A 21,408-nucleotide genomic window follows, 5' to 3' on the forward strand; every position below is an offset into this window, starting at 1 on the left:
GATATCGAGCGCTCGCGGTATCCTCATCTCCTCTCCCATGAAGAGTCAGAGCGTTCTCGGACTTTTCCTTCGACATACGCGAAAACTCGTATTGCGAAAGTATCTACGGTTGCTTAGCAACATGTGCCTCCAAACGCTTGGCAACACGTGAGCCCGATTGCCTAGCAACACGTTGTGACCTACGTGCTATTCCGCGAATATACCGCGTCACATTCACCGCGTCGCGAAAATTTCAAACAACGAGTATAGCAAATATTATATATATTAATATTATAATATTATCAAAGCCTACTTGAACGTAGCGCTGTAAGAGTCACGAACATCATTTTATATTCATTAAAACTTTTAATTAGAATAAATCTAATTATTTTATTGTAAATTAAACCCAGGCGTCTGCAATTTCTTTTCCGAATCCGACATCCGATGAGCATTTCCGAGATACGTCCCCGCATCCGTACCGTACATTAACCGACCGCGCAGGGATGTACCATTAAATGTAAAAATGTTTCATTAATTAATAATTAATTATATATTTCACTAATTTTATTTAAGTTAAGTTAGTTAATATTAAAAAAAATAAGTTTAAAAATAAAAAATCTTAAAATATATTAAATTTTAATTCAAACTGTTTTCTATTTGTCTATCATATAATTTAGTGTTATTATTAAAAATAGTTTTAATGTGACCCGGACGCGCTAAGTTTTTGTACGTCGTTTTTTTTTCTTATATATCAGATTTTCTTTTATATTTTATTTTTATATAAACACAAGTACAATAATTCAATAAAATTTTTTTAGCAACTACAAATTAACATTAATTTTGGATTGAATTTTGGAACTTCTTTTTTCACCTTTGCAAAGTTTCTTTTCTACTTTATATAATTAAAAGTTTGTGCCAATTTTTGATATCATGTTTTTTATAGAAATAATGAAACAACTTTTCAAATAAAAATGAACTACAAAATAAAATGTAAAGTTCTTTTTATTTTCTTAAATTAGAAGTTAACGCCAGTTCTTCATATCTTTTGTACAATATGAAATTTATCATTAAAAAGTCTTTTGTAGATGGAAATTTTTATATAAAATTCTTTCTTTTACATAAATGAGAAAAGAGGCGCGTGAACTTGATGTTATTTTTTATCTTTTTTAAAAGGTAATAGATATAACTGCAGATTTTCGTCCGACAGCAATCCTTACTGGATGTTTGAAGCTCACACAATACCCTCAAAGATTAAATCCGGGCAAATATATTGAATAATACTTTAAACGGTCCATTCTTCATTGAGATTTAAATGCTGCAAAATATGAAAATGCTTGTGAAATGTTGACAAACATAATACTTCCAGCAATCAGACTATACGTGATATCTTTGCTTATATAGTTTCAGCAAAACAGTGTTGGACCGCATTATGGTAAAAATCTACGAAATTTCTTAAATACCGAATTTCTTAATCGATGGATTGGAAGAAGAGAAGAAATTGTGTGGCCACCTCGTTCTCCTAATTACACACACACACACACACACACACACACACACACACACACACACACACACACACACACACACACACACACACACACACACACACACACGTGAGAGGCAAGAGGACTTATTTTAATAAAGTACTCCGAAGAATTTGACCGTGCAATCTTGACATGGGATACAAGATAACGCCTGTTAGTATTTATACTTAAACTTTAGTGGCGCATATCTCCAATAATTTTTCAGTGTCGAATAGAATTCAATTATATATGTTTTGGAAAACTCTTTCAAGATAAGCTACAAGAATATACAATAAGAAATAGGATGTTCCATTTAAGAAATTGAAGGTAATCTTCAAATGAGACTTTCAAACGACTACTCAAGATCAAATCGACAAAACCATACAATTTTTATTTGCAACATTTTTTGATAACTTATATTTTTCAAAATATTTCAGTCTCGACTTCAAAATATTTCAGTCTCGACTTTTTTATGAGACCCTGTATATATCAATACATATTCGGCTGACCGCGAAGTAACCATTTATTTGCGAATTACATTCGCCAAAATCGACATAACGAATGTACGACCACCGTTGTTAAGCATAAAAACTCGCAACGAGGTTCGACCGCCTCGTCGCTGCAGAGAAACGATCGTAAATACTGCAGCTATAATTGTAGAACATTCTGTTAATTATCTCGCTCTGACGATCTCACCGAACTGCGAACACTCAATTCGTGCGAAATTAAATCAGCAAGCGAATTGATATAGCGAAAACAATATTACGCAAATGACAACGTAATAAAGACATAATTTACACTGTACAATCATTATCATCCACAGCAAGATAATTTGTAAAGGAAAACCAACCGTTTTAATTATAAAATTTCTATATAAAACTTTTTTTATATTTTGAATTTTCAGATATAACGAAAAAAAAAGTTAAAATCTGTTTTACATATAAAAAATGATTTTATCCCTAAAAATAATTTTCCAACAGCAACCAATATTTTCTAAATTCATTTATTTACGTAACCTATATATGTACAAAATTTCATTAAAATCAGAATTTGAAACTTCGCGAGTTTCGAAACTTTCCTTTGTGAAAAAAATACATAGATAACTTTAGTATGCTATAACTACACGATAAAACATCATAGCAACTTTTTTGTAAGAAGAAATCCATTGTTTATAGTGATTATATAATCATAACATTTGTAAAAAAAAATTAATTTACTCTATAAGGTGCATCAAATTTTTAGACATAATACGTCTTTACTTTTAAAATAATGGGAGAAGAGGATAATAAATTCGAAATCTATTGAATACTTTTTACAATACTAGCTTTACTCTTACATGAATGAAAAAATTTTTCAAATATGACGGAATTAAGTTTATTGAAAATTTATGAAATTTTGATATAAATTTACAAACGGCGATAATTTATGTGTATGTGTGTGTGTGTGGAGGAGAGGGCACGCGCGCGTAATGTTAAACTTTATCTGACTGTTTATTTTCATGATAATAAATAATTAAATATTGTCTATCCCTACTTATTAAATTTTCATGCATCAATCAGTGGATTAGATCTCAACAAGCTCTTACCGTGCATTCTCCTAGATTGTGTACAACACAAGGTATTAAAGCTGTGGATCCTGATTGTGCTAAAACCGATGTTGAATTTTCCGTGCCAAAAGTCATCGGTAGAGTTGGTGGTAGATCGACATCTAATGGTTTTCTCGTCCTAACATCCAGTGAATTCATGTTAACATCGACTATTTCCGCCGTAACTGCTATTGGATATTCTGAAACAAATTGAGCATTATTACTTCCTCTTTAAACATTACAAATTATATATTACTTCCTTTTTAAATAATTTACAAATAAAGGAACACACATACAAATTTATTGAATTATGAGTAAAAAGAAACTATTTTTATAATATATAAAATTGCAATATTATAGTAACAGTGTTGAATAAATATAAAGTTATGTTCTAAAAGAAGCTTTGTATACATAAAATTCATTTTCTCAAACATCAGCTTAATCAAATACAGTAATCAATAATGTTGTAATGCTTGGTTAATAGAAAAGGAGCCTAACATTTCGACATACGTGATTATTTAAACAAAAAAGAAGTTTTTTATTTACTGTGATTTTAAACTAAAAACTATGTAATACACTATGTAATACACTTGGAAAAGTTATTTTTTTAAAGTAATTCGTTATCGTTTCTCACTACCAAATAAAAAAGTAATTATTATAGTTATTATTAATAGTTACTTAGCATTAATAGTAATTTTGAACTATTGGTAACTCGTTATAGTTCTTGTAATTTAAAAAGTAATTTAATCTTGTAATTTAAAAACGATTAATTATTTTTTCTGTTGTCTTTTTAATATTAAAACGAGGTCAAATTGAATAAAAAATTAATTTTTCTCACATTTTTTTGTTAAACTATCAGTGTAAAGACAATAAAACTTTTTATTTTAATTCGCAAGACTATAAAAAAATTACAGAAAATTTTGAAATATTCAAAATGCAAATACAAAAGATGTGCTTTCCATTAAATTCATAAACACAGCAAATTTATTTTTTTTTTTCTTCAATTCTTTTGTTACGTCTATTGGACTCCACGATTTTTTTCTTTTTCCAAAAGCGTTATTAATAATATTTTTTCTTATACAAGAATATTGATTTCGACCTTTTAATAAGATAAGCAGACACAAAGCAAGAAAAAGAAAATTGTAACCGCTCCAACTATTCAAGTATATTAGAACAAGCTTTTTATTTAATGAGAAAAGAATATTATTAAATATTATAAATCCTCAGGTTGGATCTGTTGCAAATCTGTACTAAGCATAAGCATCCAACGGACACGAGCATAAGCATCCAACGGACACGAGCGATATACAATATCTAATATAAACATCCTGTCGTATCCTGTCTTACCCCGCCTAGCTATCCCAGGTTTCCAGAACCAACATCCCTCCTCTATAAGAATCAGACTCTGGTCAGCCTATAGAAACGGGACTCTTCCGGGGTGCATAACCACTCATTTTCATTTTTTCATTCAGTACAGAAGCCACTCTTTTCCATTTTTTTATTCAGTACGGAGGCCCATTTATCCGGCACTATTTTTTTAAATTCTCTTTTAGTGTGGGCCAGAATTTATCAATCATTATTTCTTTTCAATTCTTTATTTAACTAATAAATTAAAAGCAGTGAGTAAGTCAACCTTCCAGAAAAATATCCAGGCTCATTCTTCTAATCTCGATCTTAATCGACTATCAGTAAGTCTTTTGTTAATAGCGAAATAATTTCATTTATGAATTTTCATTCTACCTTCCCTAAAGCTATTCTCTTTTTTTTATCTTCTTTCCTCTTACCTATCTTTCTCTCCTTCTTTTATACAAGTGCGGACTACTTGGGACCTCCGAATTTCGTTGAAGGCCCTCGAAGACTCCCGGTTGCTCTTACCTCTCTTTTCCTCTCTTTCTTACATCGGTATGGACTACTTGGGACCTCCGAATTTCGTTGAAGACCCTCGAAGGCTCCCGATTTCTTTTATCTATCTTTCCCTCTCTTTCTTACATCGGTGCGAACTACTTGAGATCTCTGAACTTCGTTGAAGGCCCTCGAAGGCTCCCGGACTCGTTATCTACGCATTTCTCTGTCTCTTCTACTTTCCTTTTCCTATCTTTACTATGTGCGAAATTTCTTATTTCATTTTTTCCTTCCCTCCATAGTGAATCAAAAAAATGCCGCCTTCTAAAATTCAATCTGACCGTTTATTAAAATGACGATGCATTTGACTCTGAACCTATCATCGACTTCGAAACCCTATTCCCCGATCCTTTATTCTTCAATGACGGAGAACCCCTGTTTCCAAATTTTTAAATAGATTTTCCTGAATTATTTGATTTCTCAATCTCTCTTCCAGAGGAAATTCAAGCCTACTCGCCTCCTTAATTTTCCATATTTCTCTCTCTCTCTCTCTCTCTCTCTCTCTCTCTCTCTCACCCCCCCCACACACACAAACATCAATTAAATAATGTCATATTTTCGTTTTTATTAATTTACATTTATTACCAAACATATTTTGTAATGTATTACCGGATAGGACCATCGCTTAATACATTCTTACATTCACACTCTCCCTAAAAATCCTACCCGATGGCCGCTGAATGATTGTAACATCCGCAATAACATACGTGCACATTACTCGCCCACATTATTTCTCTTGCTTTTCAAAAAGAAACATGTACAGCATTAATCATATTAAACATTTAATTTTATTTTATTTTCTCTTTATTTCTCTTAAAACCTCTTGTCTCATTCCCCTATCCCACTGATCGCACGAGATTTATTCCTGGTAATAGGAATTAAGTTTCTTGACCAGAAAATGACCAACCAGCGCACGTCTGTGGAATAGCGTTATAGTGTTCTCGTATCGCTGACTTAATGCTGAGACTTAATGACTTATCAGTGCGCTCGGACTCGAGGGATCACGTTTCCACGCTTGACCTCCGAGAGAGAGCAGTTGTTCACGTCCTTTCAAGCTCATTCGTATCCCGTTCGCAAATTTTAATTTTTAATTCTCAATTTTCAATTTATTTCGGGCTGGACGTAATATTTTATTTATAAATTTTTAAAAGGCGATTTATAAAATCTGTTCTTGCGATTGTTTATGGTTATTGGTTATTCCATATTGGTATTTTCATATTGGTTATTCTTAAGACACGTAAATCTTAAATATAACAACAAATTGTGAATATTGATCGAAGACTACAACATTGAATATATAAAAATTATGTAATAAATAAATTCAAAACATAAAAAGTAACAATAAAACCGTTAAATTTGTTACCGTTAAAAAAATGTAATTATGTTACCCTTACAGTTACTAAAAAGAAATAACGCCGTTAAGTTCAAGAAAAGTAACTGTAATGGTAACGGTTACAAGTAATGCATTATTTTCCAACCTTGATAAAACAATACTTGGAAAAAATTGTTCTTCTTTAATATAAATTCGTACGTTTTAAGAGTAAAAAAGCGTAAAAAAGCATAAAGAGCATAAAACGCTTTGAAGTTACCACAGTGCTACATATTATCAATATGGTTTTCTACAGCATTAATTTCGTCTTAGGTTTTCATTCCTAATATACTTTTATTTTTTTATATTTTTATATTCTTTATATTCTTTATTTTACTTATATTAATTTATCAAATGGGATTATGTTACGCATTTGATAGTCGTGCACGGCATGTATTGTAAGAAAATTATTGTATAGTGCTACAAAGAAGTAACACTCATTGTACTTTCGAGCGTAAGCAAAAAATATATTCATTTATGCCTACGATAATCGAAGGCACGGCGCTGGCGGCCAATCACGCCATCACAGAAAATTGAAGTACGGCGTTGAAGTAGACGAGCTCCTGACTCGTTCTTGATAACTATGCAAGAATTTTGTGCTTGTGCGACGGTAATTGTTCATTAAAAATCTTTATTATTATGCTTTTTCGCTCCATTCTTCTGTTTATAAATATTACAGACTTTTATCAGAAGTAAGATGCATAACGCAAGTTCCAACGGCGAAAGCTCCAGCGATGGACGTCCCTCCGGAATCACTACTAGAAAAACAATCTCTATACAGCCATAAATTCTTCCGGTATTCGACATTGACGGTGGTCTCCATTCCACAAGCAGTTACGATGTTGACTTCACAAATCCCAGAATAAGGCGGCCTGGCGGAGGAAACTGTGCAGCTATAGGTCAATCGAGTCGAACAATTTGCACGCATACATTAGGTAACAGATGAAATTATCTATTTTGCATCGAGACTCATCAAAATGACTAGACGATGGTTCGATATCGGCTCTGGATCGATGCTAGAATTATGGATAAGTTTCCGTAAAGCAATTCTCAAGAGATTCATTCAAAGAACATTATATCACATAGCATTACAAAAAATCGAAACACGTAAATGACGATTTCAAAAGGAGAGCTTCGTCGATACTATGAATAAATTATCTCGTATGTATGGCTTGAATCTGCCTACTGATAGTCAAATTCACTTACTGAGTGGTATTAGCAGCAGATTACTCAGAGGAACTGCTACTTCTCTGAACAGCTAATCGCTAAATTCCTTTTTGAATTTCATACCCAAGACTGGCTTCTGTGAATCAAGACTAGAGTTGCATGGTAAAGACAAGGTATCTGGAACAAGAGAAAACTCAGCAGAGCGAAGAGATCAACAGCAGCCGAGAAGCAACCGTAACAGTGACAAAAATAATAAGTTTTGCGTTTTTCACAAATACTAAACATTTACAGTGCAAACCAGCTCAAAAGGAGCATCCTCTAGCAGCAGTAAGAACGGCGGCGACACTAGCAGCAGCCTTTCCAACAGCATTACCGAGCAGATCGATAACAGTTTCAGCGATCAAGATCTCACAGTCGAATATGCCAACAGCCTTTCATTCTTCCCCTCATGCCACCTTGTCATGGGAAGGAAATTTGTGTATCTTGTTGATCTCCGGGGTTATGCCGGCGGGATTCATCGGCGATCGCAAACACGGAGTCCCGCGAGGGGACTTGGTATTCCCTGACAAGTTCTATCATGTCGAAAAAGTCCAGAAAAAGATATCAGACGAAATGCGCACCTGGGAAAAGATATGGATCCATAAAAAATCAACTTTGGTTTATTATGGGTATGAGCTTTTTTAAGAAAGAATTCTTAGTGAGTTATGATAATCGAACACCCAGAGCCCAACATGACAGGGGGAATAGTATCCTCCTCACATTGTCATCCAACGACGAGCGGACCGCCAGTTGTCTTCGAGCACAGCGCGTCTATCGACTATCGGGAAAGACGGCCGTGACACGATCTAAATTTGGGCTTGTCATCCGCTCTCCAGACGAGCTCTTTCACCGATATTATTCACGGCTACAGGTGCAAATGTCTCGGAGATTCCTTCCGATAAGAAAAATTTCTCTATCTCCTCCTTAATTTTCAGCAAGTTTTTCTTGTGTAGGAAACGAGGACGTTCCTCGAGAAGTACGTAGGAGCGAAGAAGTAGTATCTCGAACTGCAGAAGGAGAAAGCAAAATTACAGGGATTACTTGACTTCAAAAATCCCGAGGTCAGGCTGAGCGCCATCGCCGACGTTCTCTGGCCAGAGGTGGAAGCGGAGAAGTTGGGAATTGACGCTCTTCTGAAGAAGATTGAGGACCATATGATCCAGGTGATCAAGGTCACTAATTGCTTCAAAAATTTCAAGCGGGATTGTATCAAGGAGATCTGAGTGGCCAGCAAAATAACTATAGCTTACACTAAGGAGTTGGCCAATCGGACTGATATGGAAGCACGTCAATTGAAGATCGAAAACGAGCGCCAAGGAGAAGATAATGGCTGTCTAGCGCAACATAGAGCTCATGAGGGCGCTCTCCGAGAAAGTGAGAAGGCATTCGCGAGAGTGGACGCCCACCAGGCCTCCCTCGGGAGGAATCCAAAATCTCGCCGAAGGCAACTCAGCAGGAGAAGGACAGAGAACGACGGGAGATTGTGCTTTCCAGCTCTCCACGGAAGGAGAGAAAGATGGTTGAGGTTTTTTTTCTCCTTCCCACCAAAAGGTGGAGAGGAAGAAAAATGCAAAGGAGATATTGGCTTCGAGCCTTTCCAACAGATCCTCCAGATTCTGAAGAATATCATCATGGAAAGGTTTAAAAGGAAGTTTAGAAAAAGAGAAATACTTTCCTCAGAGAATAGGGTTCTTGGTGGAGATACTGGTGGGGGTTCTTTGAGTCCACCTCAACAGAATCCATGTCCGGTGTCTCTTGCATCGACGCGGGTGATGAGGAGAAGGATTGGAAAGATTAGTGTAGTGAGGCACCTGCAAATTTGACAAACCCCGACTAGCATGGTGAGCCCCCCTCCCCGCGCAACGGCCGTATCCAAGAGGGTCCATGGCAACAACCGTGGAAACACGTGAGAAGAAAGAAGAGGAAAGAACCTCGCTTGGCTTGTCCCCCAACAGCGGCAGTCATCGTGTCACCGGGGAGTTCCTTGGTCCAGGTCATAAGTATCATTAGGCAGAAGATCTGGTAAGCTGAGCATTAAAGATAACAGGCCGAGGCGAGCATTTAGAGGCCTCATCTTAGAAGTCTCCAGTGAAGATTGTGGTCTCAAGATCGATAAGCTTGCCGACCGCATGCAAAATGCGGCCGGTGAAACCAAGAAGTCGGGAGTCCACGAACCGGAATTATGTGTGTGAGACCTCTTCAATTCCATCACCCCGGAGGAGATGGCTGCAGTCATCGCCGAGGTCGGTAATTGGAAGCTCGAGAAAATAAGGATCGGTACCATCTAGTCCTCTTCCTCGAGCTTTGGTTCGGTGTAGGTCGAATGCCCACTCCTCACTGCGAGAGACGTGACGAGGGCCGGGTGAGTTCGCATCAAGTGGGCTTCAGTTCGGTGGAGACTCCCTTCCCTTCCGACGAGTCCAGAGAAGAAGGGCGGTAGGAATTCCGTCCTCCCTGATCGCAGTACATAACCTAACTCTCTCTGCTTCAGAGGCCCAGCCTGATAAGTACGCGCTTACGAAGGTGGCTGGCGGGGCTATCATATAAAAGGTTTTTCTTTTTCTTCAAAGAGGAAGAAAAAAGCCAAACCAGCCCCGTCAGCAAAACGGAGCGCAAGATTGCGCTCCGAGGGTGTGATTTTGAGGAGGAGGAGATAGGAGGAGGAGCAGATACAAGTGGATGCGTAAACCCCCTTGCTACTCCTTCCAACTACAGGGACTCTGTCATCGAGCCTTTCGAGAGGGAAGAAGGCGGTATCATACCGTTCCCCTTTCCGAAAAGGATTTCGTGAGGTGAATTCCGCAGGTATACTTTCATATACCCCATTAAGACGTCGCTGTAGTCACCGTGGAGTTTTAGTGAATAGTGAAGGTAATTAGTGCCTCTAAATCCCACACTGCCCCGAGTAGTTATACCTGGGAATACATAAACGCATTTCTTCACGTAAAGAAGAAAAAGCAACTTCTATTCAGCCGAACAGTAGGAAACTACAAGTAAATAATGCGTCGTTATAAATTATCCGTTTAAATAATTTAAAATGTAAATTATTGGCTTTAATTGACACGGGTAGTCCGATATCATTAGTTAAAGACTATGACTATCGTTTTTCAAAAGTACTTAATTAAATTTAAGAGTAAGGTTAAATTAATTAATGTGACTTATCTATAAGGCGGTTAATAATGAGCCGGTTTCTATTCGCAGTGCGGTGCCTCAGAACGATTTTTTCAGTTACTTGAGATAACCTTTGGCATCATATTTTGTAAAACGATAATCTTCCGATAGATATTATAATCAAATTTTCTAGATGCGCAAAGTATTACGACAGTCTATAGCCCGAGCAAACAGTTCGAGCATACTTTATTTCTGAGCACAGCTTTGCAAATTCTGCGAAATTGACAACGGAGAGCGCGATAGACTGCGTGACGATCGATTACGGCGCGGACCAAACAGAGAGGCTTAAGCAAACTTTTGCACGGTATTGATAAAACAGCAGTCGATAAAATCGTCGATAATTATAATGCAAAAATTCGTCTAAAAGACGAATCTGTGTATGCATATGCACTACGTTTTGCGTGGGCAAAGCGAGCCCAGATTAAAAAAATTATGGACGAGCTGTTAAAACACGGAACAATTAGAGGAAACAATTCGTTCTATTGCGCATGTGTAGTACCGGTTCGCAAAAAGAGCGATCAGATGCGATTATGCGTGGATCTAAGACTATTGAGTAATTTCATCAAAAACAGAAGTATCCTTTCTCGTTGATCTGTATTTCTCGCTTGGGAAATAAGAAGATTTATATATACATTGTTGGATTTAAAAGACGAGTTCCACCAGATTCATGTTCATAAGGATTATATGATTTCGCTTTCGCTATACTCGATGAGTTGTTTGAATATTGTCAGTTTCTTTTTTCAGAGTCATCGACTGAATTCCAAGAGCATCTCGTAAACATATTTGATTCGAAAAGACAAAGTCATCACCTACGTCGACGATATTATGATAGCAACTAACAAAAACAATGGACGAAATCTTCGCAATCGTACAAGAAGTTCTAACAACACTCAAACGATATGACTTAGAGATGTGCCTACCAAAATGTAAATTTCTCAAATGTGAAATCGAATATAATAGCGTCACAAATTAGCTCACGGCATATGGAAGTTGTTTGAAATTTTCCGCAACCGGAAGATTCTTATGAAGTTAGGCGATTCATAAGCTTAACTATTTCCGGAAATGTATTAAAGATTACGCACAGAAAACGGAACTTCTTTGCTTTGCTCAAAAAGTCTTCACGTTTTGACTTTAACAATGATTGCCTCAATGCTTTCGAGTTGCTAAAGAATGAATTAACTTCTCGCTCAATATTACGTTTATTTAATCTAAAAGCAAAAACCCAGTTGCATACTGATGCAAGGATACGGCTTAGCCGGAATTCTTTTGCAACGGCAAGATACAAGTGACTATGCGCCTGTCTCATATTACAATCAAATAAAGCAAAAATTAATTATCACAGCTTCGAAACTAAAAATGCGATAGTACGTATGATAGAGAGGTTTTACATTTATGTATAATTTTGCCATGATCATTGACTGCATTAATGTATACCATTAACAAGGAAAATTTAAACCCAAGAATTGCGCGATGGATTATAACGCTCTAAAATTATAGTTTTGAGGTAAAACATTGTAGAAAATGTCTGACGTCGACGCTCAGTAGACTAATTTTGTTTATCGCAAAAATACTTCTTTCGAAAGAGAGCTTGAAACAGGCTCAAGACGTAAAATTGAAGACTTTGGCGAGCAACGAATTTAATAAAAGCGAAAAATTCGAATTCATAGACGAAATGCTTTATCATAAGGCAAGTGACCGACCTAAATTCCGCATTCGATAACAACTTAATAAAAATTTAATGAACTTGCTTATTGCAGCTTTGAGAAAATGTATCATCGCTTAATCATAACGTATTGATTTCCGTCAATGCGTAGAAAAATTGTGAAGTATCTAAACAATTGTATAATGTGCTTTTCAACGCGTCCCTCCGCAGGCGAGAAGAAATGAAATGTAAACTGTAATGGTAGCTATGAAACTGTTGGAAACCATTCATATTGATTGAGCCATTCATATTCATTTCGGACCTCTCCCACTCGACCGGTTTTAAATTCGTGCTAGTGATCGTAGATTCTTTAACATGCTTTACTTGGTTGTAAAACATGTTAAAGAAATTATTAAAACTATCAATTCTAAAGAGACCATGAAGCATCTAAAATTATTATTTAATATTTTTAGGAATCCTGCGGAGATCGTATTCGCAAAGTTTGTTACATTGTCAAAATTAAACAGCCAAGTAGTCGTAGTATCACCGTGGTCTAATAAATTGGTCGAACGCGTTAGTGTCGGTCCACAATAGGTGATTTAAGTTTTAAGAAATAAGAAATTGACTAATTATAATCGAATATGAAAAGAATAATCAACTATGATTGGTCAATTTCTTACGGCTTAAAGATTAAATACTTATTGTGGACCGACACTTAAGTGTCGGTCCACAATAAGTATTTAATCTTTAAGCCGTAAGAAATTGACCTATCATATGCGATTATTCTTTTCATATTCGATTATGATTGATCAATTCTTACTTCTTAAAGCTTAAATCACTTATTGTGGACCGACACTAAGAAGATCCTAAAGCGAAAGACGAACTCCGATGGCTTTCCGCTAATGCCATCTAAACGGAGTTAAAAAAATGTCGGTAACTCGACAAATTAAAAAGTCGATATTATCGACAATTTAAAAAGTCTATATTATCGATATGACTAATTCTGTTTCACTGTTACATAAATTTTTACATTATCATTTTATTAAATAAATACATGTATACATGTATTGTATACATATATTGTCAATGAGTAGTCATTCTTCACTATGTTTGCTATGTCCAATATCTTTATAGGATACGAAGGACGCTACATGTATTTTTTTTCAAAGAGAACATGTATGCTATATGTATATATACATAGTAGTGAAACGATTTTTTGCTATCTCTACAGAAAGACATAGAACTATTTGTACTATTGCTATTGAATAGTTATCTACGATATCTAGTATAAACATATATATAATTTTAGTAGATTTTTGCGATAACATTGCACATTCTTTCAATATATACATGTAATGTATATACTGTGTATATATATATATATATATATATATATATATATATATTGTCGCGTTCGCGGCGTTACTTCCCGTGATCGCGATACTCGGCGGAGCGCTTTCGGAAAGGAAGAACACTGTTTTAGGAAAATCTCGCTCTTTATTAAACCAACGGTACAGAAACGCGTCCGGCCACCGCGGAATCTGGCCGTCAAATCTGTAAAACAGTCGGAGAACCAAGGGCCGATCCTCTATTCAAATTCTTATCGATTGATATTGATTATCTTTTAGCAGCGCCGAACGGAATACCGCACGGCCGCAACAATATATATATATATATATATATATACACATATATATATATATATATATATATATATATATATACAGGGTGTTTCATTTTAAGTGATATGATCGATTATCTTGCGAATCGATGATTTTATTGAAAAATTTTTTGAACGAAAGTTGCTTGAAGAGGGACACATGATGAAAATGTGGACTTGACCTTGAATGACCTTATCAAAATCAGTTCAAGATCATTAATGTTTTTTTAAGTAGAAACTCCTATTTTTTATTACATATTCTTGTAGCTTATCTCGAGAGCTTTCCAAAACACTATAATAAAGTTACGTTTCATTGAGTACTTTCCGAATTATGGAGCTTGAAAATTACAATACCACCGACGTTATCCATGTATGCATGCGCGTGTGAGCGGGATTCTTACGCGCGCGCGTCTCCGCGATCCACACTGCTTGACATACGCTCACACGCATAGAATTGAGTTCAATCCTTCCCAATTGAACAATTCAACTTTCCTCTTTTTTTCGTATAGCTTTTTCTTTCAATTTTTTTATATTAGTGGGCTTTTTCAAAGCTTTTTTCAAAATGACCGCTTACGGTTCAAATGAAATCGTTAATATTATTCTTATGCTTGGTGAAGCTGGACGATTAGCTCTTATTGTAGAGCAGAAAGATTGTATCGTAATAGATATCCGTTTAGGCGACATCCAAATGCAATGCAGATAAAAAGAATTTACGAAGCGTAGAAGAATCCGTAACAGAAACTGCAAGCAAATAAATGTTGAAGATGAAAGAAGTTAATGAGCGTGTATTAGCAGTGCTAGCAATGATAAACTGGAATCCTCATATTTCGACTAGAGAACTGCAACATAATTTAGGAATTTCTTATGTCATTGTGTGAAAGATTTTACAAAGACATAAATTCCATCCTTACCATATCACCCCAAGATGTAAGTGAAAATGATATGAGGCTAAGAAGATAATTTTGTCGTTGGACATTACGAATGATAAGAGAAGATCCAAGTTTTTCCAGTATATTCTCTTCAATGACGAAGCCTCATTTCATAATAATGGACAACTCAACAGGCATAATTATCATTATTGGTCCACATATAATCCTCACTGGACTCAATGTGTTGATAATCAACATCGTTGGAATTTAAACACTTGGTGCGGAATTGGATATTTGATTAGTCCATTCTTTTTTGATAAATGAAACTTACCTTTCTTTCTTGCAGAATAAATTGCCTGAGCTTTTAGAAGAGGTTGATTTTGCTACTCGACACAAAATGTGGTGGCAGCAAGATGGTGCGCCACCCCATTCTCATCGTATTGTGGAATACCTCAACATTACATCTTTCATGAAAGATGAATAGAGAGATATGGATATATTCGGTGGTCTCCACGGTCTCCTGACTTAACTTCATGTGATTTTTTTTGTGGAACTACATAAAAAATATTGTTTATAAAACTCCGCCGACTCTGCAGGAGACATAAAAAATCGAATAACTAATGTTTGTCGTAGCATTACTCGAAATATCTTACTTTCAACAGTAAAAAATTTTAAGAAACGGTTGAAGCTATGTCTACAAAAAAAATGGAGCTCCATTCATCTTATTAACGGCTAAAGACATATTTGAATTGATCTTGCCTTAGTTGACCGGATCAGTGATCGGTTTTGTCTTAGTTGACCGGATCAGTGATCAGTCTTGCCTTATAACTTAACAAGTACTTAACGAAAAGTAACTTTATTATGTTTTGGAAAGCTCTCGAGATCGAAAACTATAAGAATATATAATAAAAAATAGGGGTTCCTATTTAAAAAAACATTAATGACTTTGACCTGATTTTGACAAGGTCACTCAAGATCAAGTCCACATTTTCATCATGTGTCCCTCTTCAAGCCATGCAATTTTTGTTCGAAAAATTTTTCAATAAAAAAATCATCGATTCGCGAGATACTCGACCATATCACTTAAAACACCCTATATATATATATATATATTACTCATATATATATATATATATATATATATATATGAGTAATATATATATATATATATAGAGTCATATATATATATATATATATATATATATGAGTAAGATGTACATACATATATATATATATATAAAATAAAAACACAAAGTTATATGTTGACTGTTCTTATTGAAGATATTGACGGGATTATCAACATTACAGCCGGCACTAATCTTTGAATTGGCTATACTGATTGCAAAATCCTTTTATGCAATTAAAATATGCACAAAAAGAAAGTGCAGAATGGTTAATTTAACGAGAAAATCGATAAAAAATTAAATTCACTTTATTTTAGCGAGCTAGTTGTATTGAACGTTTTATCGATCCCATTAATCATTTGTCCTTGTCTTTCCTCTGCAGCGCCATCTATTGCAAGATCTGTCAATTATAATTACTGCTTTATATATCATTTTATATCTGCGCCAAGTATATATATATATATATATATATACACCCGTAAAATTATACACAATTTGTTCAGGTGTTAAATTTTTTTTCTAAGCTTTCAATTATAAATCTAAAATTATAGTATTGTTTATTCTTTTAGTCTAAAGTGCGGGACGCACTCATTTTGTATATACGAGCTGTAAAATTTTTATATTAAGGAAACAAAGATCTGAAGTGAAAACTGTACGAGCCAAAATAAGTGAATTTTTTAATTTTTTTCTGATTTCTTCGTTAAATCGACCGTCTTGTTCTTTTTGTGCGTATTTTAACTGCACAAAAGAATTTTGCAATCTGTAAAGCCAATTCAAAGATTAATGCCGGCTGTAATATGTCGGTAATTCCCGTCACTTTAGGATTTCCTTAAGTGGGGATTCTGATCTAGAGAGAAAATCAATATTTTTTTTATTGCATTCTTCGCAAGTATTTGTGTTTTAGAATAAGAACGTAAGAATTTTTATAAATTCGCAAAGGTTACAAAAGTATAATACCTGGAATGTAGGTGCCTCCGTTAGGAGCTCTGAACGCGCTCCACCTTGCACTCAGGGGCAGGTAATAAAACGTTATATAAAGACTGTATTTCGACTCGAATTCGGGCGACTATTATTTTTGAAAGTTGAAGATATTAGAAACTTCAGTTTTGAAGGTAAAGATTTTGACCTACCTGTAGAGGAGCAGCTGCTTGTATCAATGTTGTTTTGAACGTTGGCACGAACTGATGCAAGCAAGTTTTTCGTGTGTTAATACATATTTCGTACATTTTCACGCAATAAAATGGACAGAAAATGTTCGAGAGAACAACGAACTTATCTAGAACGTCAGAAAAAATGATGTCAATCGATTTACGGCTGAGAAAGAAGAATTTACGAACACGTCAGCAAGAAAATTGCAGGCTTCTAAAAATATTGATTTTCTTGTTTCGAAAGAAGTTAGTTATTGCATCTTAAATTTTTTTTAGTGTTTTTACTCCTATTGCAACTCTTGTAATATGTAAACAGTGTAAAAGTGATATTCAATTTTCTCATACATCTCAAAACTTCAGAATTCAAGATTTGCGTAAAATGTAATTGTAACAAAACTTTTATTCACTCATCACTCTTTATTAATAAAGCTTTTGAGATAAACTGTCGAATTATTTTTATTTTTTGTCTGTTGGATGTATCAAGAAAAGGTACAAATTTTGCGGTTGTATGGACATTTGTCAGGAATCTCTACAGATACTTATTATGTGTATCTGTAGTTTTGATAATATTTATATGGCAGCGTCCTATAAAGCGATTCTAAAAAGTGCTGTGCTAGACAAAAAAATGAAAAATAAAGAAACCGGAAATATTGAAAATCATCTGGCGACGGAACTTGGAGAAAAAGAGATTACTCTTCTTTTATTTGGTCTATACCTATTAGTAAATATTAAAAAAAAGTGTTTGATTCTGTAGTGAAAAATATTTTTTGTCAAAGATATAACTCATGGAATAACAAAAAAAGTGAAAATATTGATGAATATAATGAATAGTATGATACACACGAAGAAAATTATGCTATTAATCAGCAGGAAAAATGGAAATCGATGCTATTACTGAAATGTTTCTAAGATCAAAAATGAGCACAGTGTTCTTTACGCGAGGTATACATTGGAGATGGCGATAGCAAAATATTCAAGGGCATTTTAGATGTTAATCCGTATGAGGATGAAGCTACAGTAGTGAGAAAAGAGTGCGTGGGTCGCGTTGAGAAAAGAATGGGGACGAGACTCCGAAATATAAAAAAAAATAACAAAGGTATCAGCGGCAAAGGTACTGGAAAATTGATTGATAAAATGATCGGTGAACTCACGAAATACTATGACTTGGCTATTCGAAGACATCCAGATTCTGTCTGTAAAGATATGAAGGAAGATATGAAGAAAGAAATCTGGGCAGCGTATTATCATAAAAATTCTACCGATGAAAACCCGCAGCATCAAAACTGCCCGAAAGACAAGGACAGTTGATGCAAATAGTGTAAAGTCGAAGCGACCGCTTGCTACTTGTCATCACTTATATTCACGTCTCAATTCGAAAGTATTGAAAATAATTGAACTCATTTATAAAAATTTATTGAATGATGAGTGGCTGATATGGTGTTTGGATGCAAAGACACAAAATAATAATGAATCGTTGAACGCGTTGGTTTGGAACTTTGCTCCGAAACATCTGCAGCAAAAACAATCGCGAGCCGTGATAATCTTTAATGAAGGATCTACCCATTTTGAAAGTAATGGACGTAATCATAGGAGTGATCATTAACCAGCAGGCGAAAATACACGCACACAGCCGCAACGAAGCTCGACTTCGCCGATCAGAGCGGCGCTCGTTCGATTTCGGAAACGATTAACGGGCGCAGTTCAGAGACGAAAGAGGGGCTCTGCAGGAGTATGTATGAGGATATGTACAAGAAGAAACCTACCGAGAAGGAAAGTACCTTTTACGGTCCTAGCAGATTGATTGTAAGTAATATTATTCGCGTGTTATCTCTACGTAAACAATTAAAAAACTTTAATTGCGTTTTTCTCAGCATTTTCTTAAACAGCATTTTCTTAACTGATGACCATGATCTCTCAAAATCTATTTGATCAATTGCGCCCAAATTTTGTACATATCTTTAGTGCATATATAGTTTTCATCTGATCTACACTAAAATTAAAATGTTTATTTTTATTTATTTCACAGCTTTAAAGATGAAAAAATTTTGAAAAAATCGGAAAGTAATTTTTAAAATAACGCCATTTTATTTTTTTTCAATATTTTAATTTTCTTTTAGGTCAAACGATAGCCAGACTGCTTTGAAAATCTCTTTAGTTTTTTTGTTTCCGACGAACAAAACAGCCGCAATCATAGTCACCATGCAGCGTCTTATTTTTTTCACGATCTCACAAAAAATTGTTATATAGGCTTATTTCTTGGAATATTAAAATAAAAAAATTCTGAAAGATACTTGAAATGTGTACTAATGTAGGAAAAACCTTGATTTGAATAGATCTTACGAATTTTTCAGAAAAAAATTCATGAAAATAGCCTAAAAAGGTTCTAGACCAGAATTCCCCTTTAACCGTTTTCTAAAATCCTTGTTAAGAAAATAACAGACGAACAAATGAAATGAAAACCACAATTAATTAAAATTCAATACGTAATCAATAACACAATTCCATTCTCCGGTTAAAAATTCCGTCTAAACTTTCTCATAGCTGATGATACTTGGGAATTTCTAATTCTTGATTCCACGAGATCAGAGGTCTGCTCCAGCTTGAAAAAGAGGACTTACGCCGACAAGGAACGATCTTGAAAATCGATATGAGGGTAGCGCCGAGCAGAACACCGCTCGTCGTAACACTATTATCAAATTAGCTGAGGGAAGTTACCTCCTAATAATCAATATCGGCTATCATTCGTTAGACTTTTATCAAACCTTATTTAATTTGTAGGAAAAACTGCAACAGACTTCATAGTTAACGACTGGCTTTTTGGCTTGAGTTTCGCGGAGAATTTTAAATCAAGTATGCCCAAAATATACGCCCAAGTATATGAAAAAGCAGACTGTGAATTAATAAGACCCATATCTTCGTCAGCAACAAGCAAATCTGTGCCACAAATGATATCAATGATACAGAGCTCAAGTCCAACGAGTAAAACTTGAAGGCCCTGACTGAATATATACTATCGACAGTTCGCCAGCCGAGGGCTATTCAGAGAGCCGCATCCAAGTATCATATTTCTGATATAGATATGGAAACGGTCGATAAACCAAGCAATAAAAGTAAGCATTGCAGGCCGATTGGTCAGATTCCTTTCAAACTGGAAAAGATTAATCAACGATAGTAAGGTTCTTTATGCAGTAAAAGGATACCGTATTACCTTTGCTTTGACTTCGCCAAACTGTCTTTTTTTGCAAGAAATCAATTTTTCCCCGACCATTATAGAGGACAAAGAAATATTTCATTTTCTCTTCAAGGGTGCCATAGTACTGGTGACCCACTTTCAAGACCAATTTCTTTCTCTCTTTTTTCTCGCTAAAAAAGGGAGGAATGTGCTTTATCTTAAATCTGAAAGATCTAAATCGTTTCCTTTCCCTAGCGCACTTCTAATTAGAGGACTGGCAAATCGTAGTACAGCTCGTGATGCCAAACTGGTAGATAGCGACACTCAATCGCGAAGATGCCTACATACTCCTTTGGATATTTTAAGAGGCCAGACACTTCTTGTGTTTTCAATGACGAGGGATCACTTATGAATTTATAGCTTTATAATTCACCCTCTTCTTCGATCTTTCTATAGCGCCATATATATTCACAAAAATTATACAGTCTGTGGAAACACACGGAGTAGAGGGTATCTCTCAGTAATCTACCTGGACGACTTTTTTTCTTTGGAAATTCAAAAGAAGACAGATTTTCCTTCGGATTGAACACAACAACCATTTTTTGTAAATCGTTTTGATTCAATTTAGTATCCACATCTATCTTTTCTAGCCAGGCAAATTTGGAAATGGTGCGAAGAACGCAATAGCTTTGTCTTTGCATCGTTATTGCCTTCTTAAATAATACTATAACAGACTTAAAATTTAGAACGATTAGCGCGGAATGATCACGCCTTGTCATAGGAGTACAGCTGTTAGCGAACTTCACTCCTGTATCCTTTTTGCTATTATCTATTTATGATAATAGCCATGCTTGATACAATCTCTCCTGTCGCGCACCAGGAGGATTATTTGTATATTTGCCAATAGCATTGGAGGGTGTCGCCGGTGCAGTTCGACCTGCATCCATCGAGAGAATAGGACTATGATCTCTCTGGAGTACCGATTGTGAGGATTCGGGAGTACATGTATATTGTAATATGCGTATATATGTGTATCATTATATTGTTGACGTGTTATT

At 35.2% G+C, this 21,408-nt stretch overlaps 1 protein-coding gene and 1 pseudogene across 10 annotated transcripts in view; one reads left to right on the forward strand and one right to left on the reverse strand.

Moving 5' to 3' along the window:
• The window catches only part of LOC105422411 (lachesin), a 707,047-nt gene that overhangs the window by 362,686 nt on the left and 322,953 nt on the right, over window positions 1–21,408 (reverse strand). For 6 of the 10 annotated variants that reach the window (XM_089081986.1, XM_089081985.1, XM_089081995.1 and 3 more), the window contains exon 1: window positions 3,088–3,230. In XM_089081986.1, coding sequence (XP_088938112.1) covers window positions 3,088–3,094 — 7 coding nt within the window. In that variant the 5' untranslated portion in view covers window positions 3,095–3,230. Of the gene's footprint in view, window positions 1–3,087; window positions 3,288–21,408 lie in introns of those variants that run through there. The other 4 variants (XM_089081988.1, XM_089081989.1, XM_089081991.1 and 1 more) reach the window with 1 other exon arrangement.
• On the forward strand, window positions 9,449–21,222 carry LOC148935222 (uncharacterized; annotated as a pseudogene).

This window comes from Pogonomyrmex barbatus, unplaced genomic scaffold (assembly GCF_055798465.1).
Source record: "Pogonomyrmex barbatus isolate J1 unplaced genomic scaffold, ASM5579846v1 scaffold5, whole genome shotgun sequence".
In the NCBI taxonomy this organism is placed as follows: domain Eukaryota; kingdom Metazoa; phylum Arthropoda; class Insecta; order Hymenoptera; family Formicidae; genus Pogonomyrmex; species Pogonomyrmex barbatus.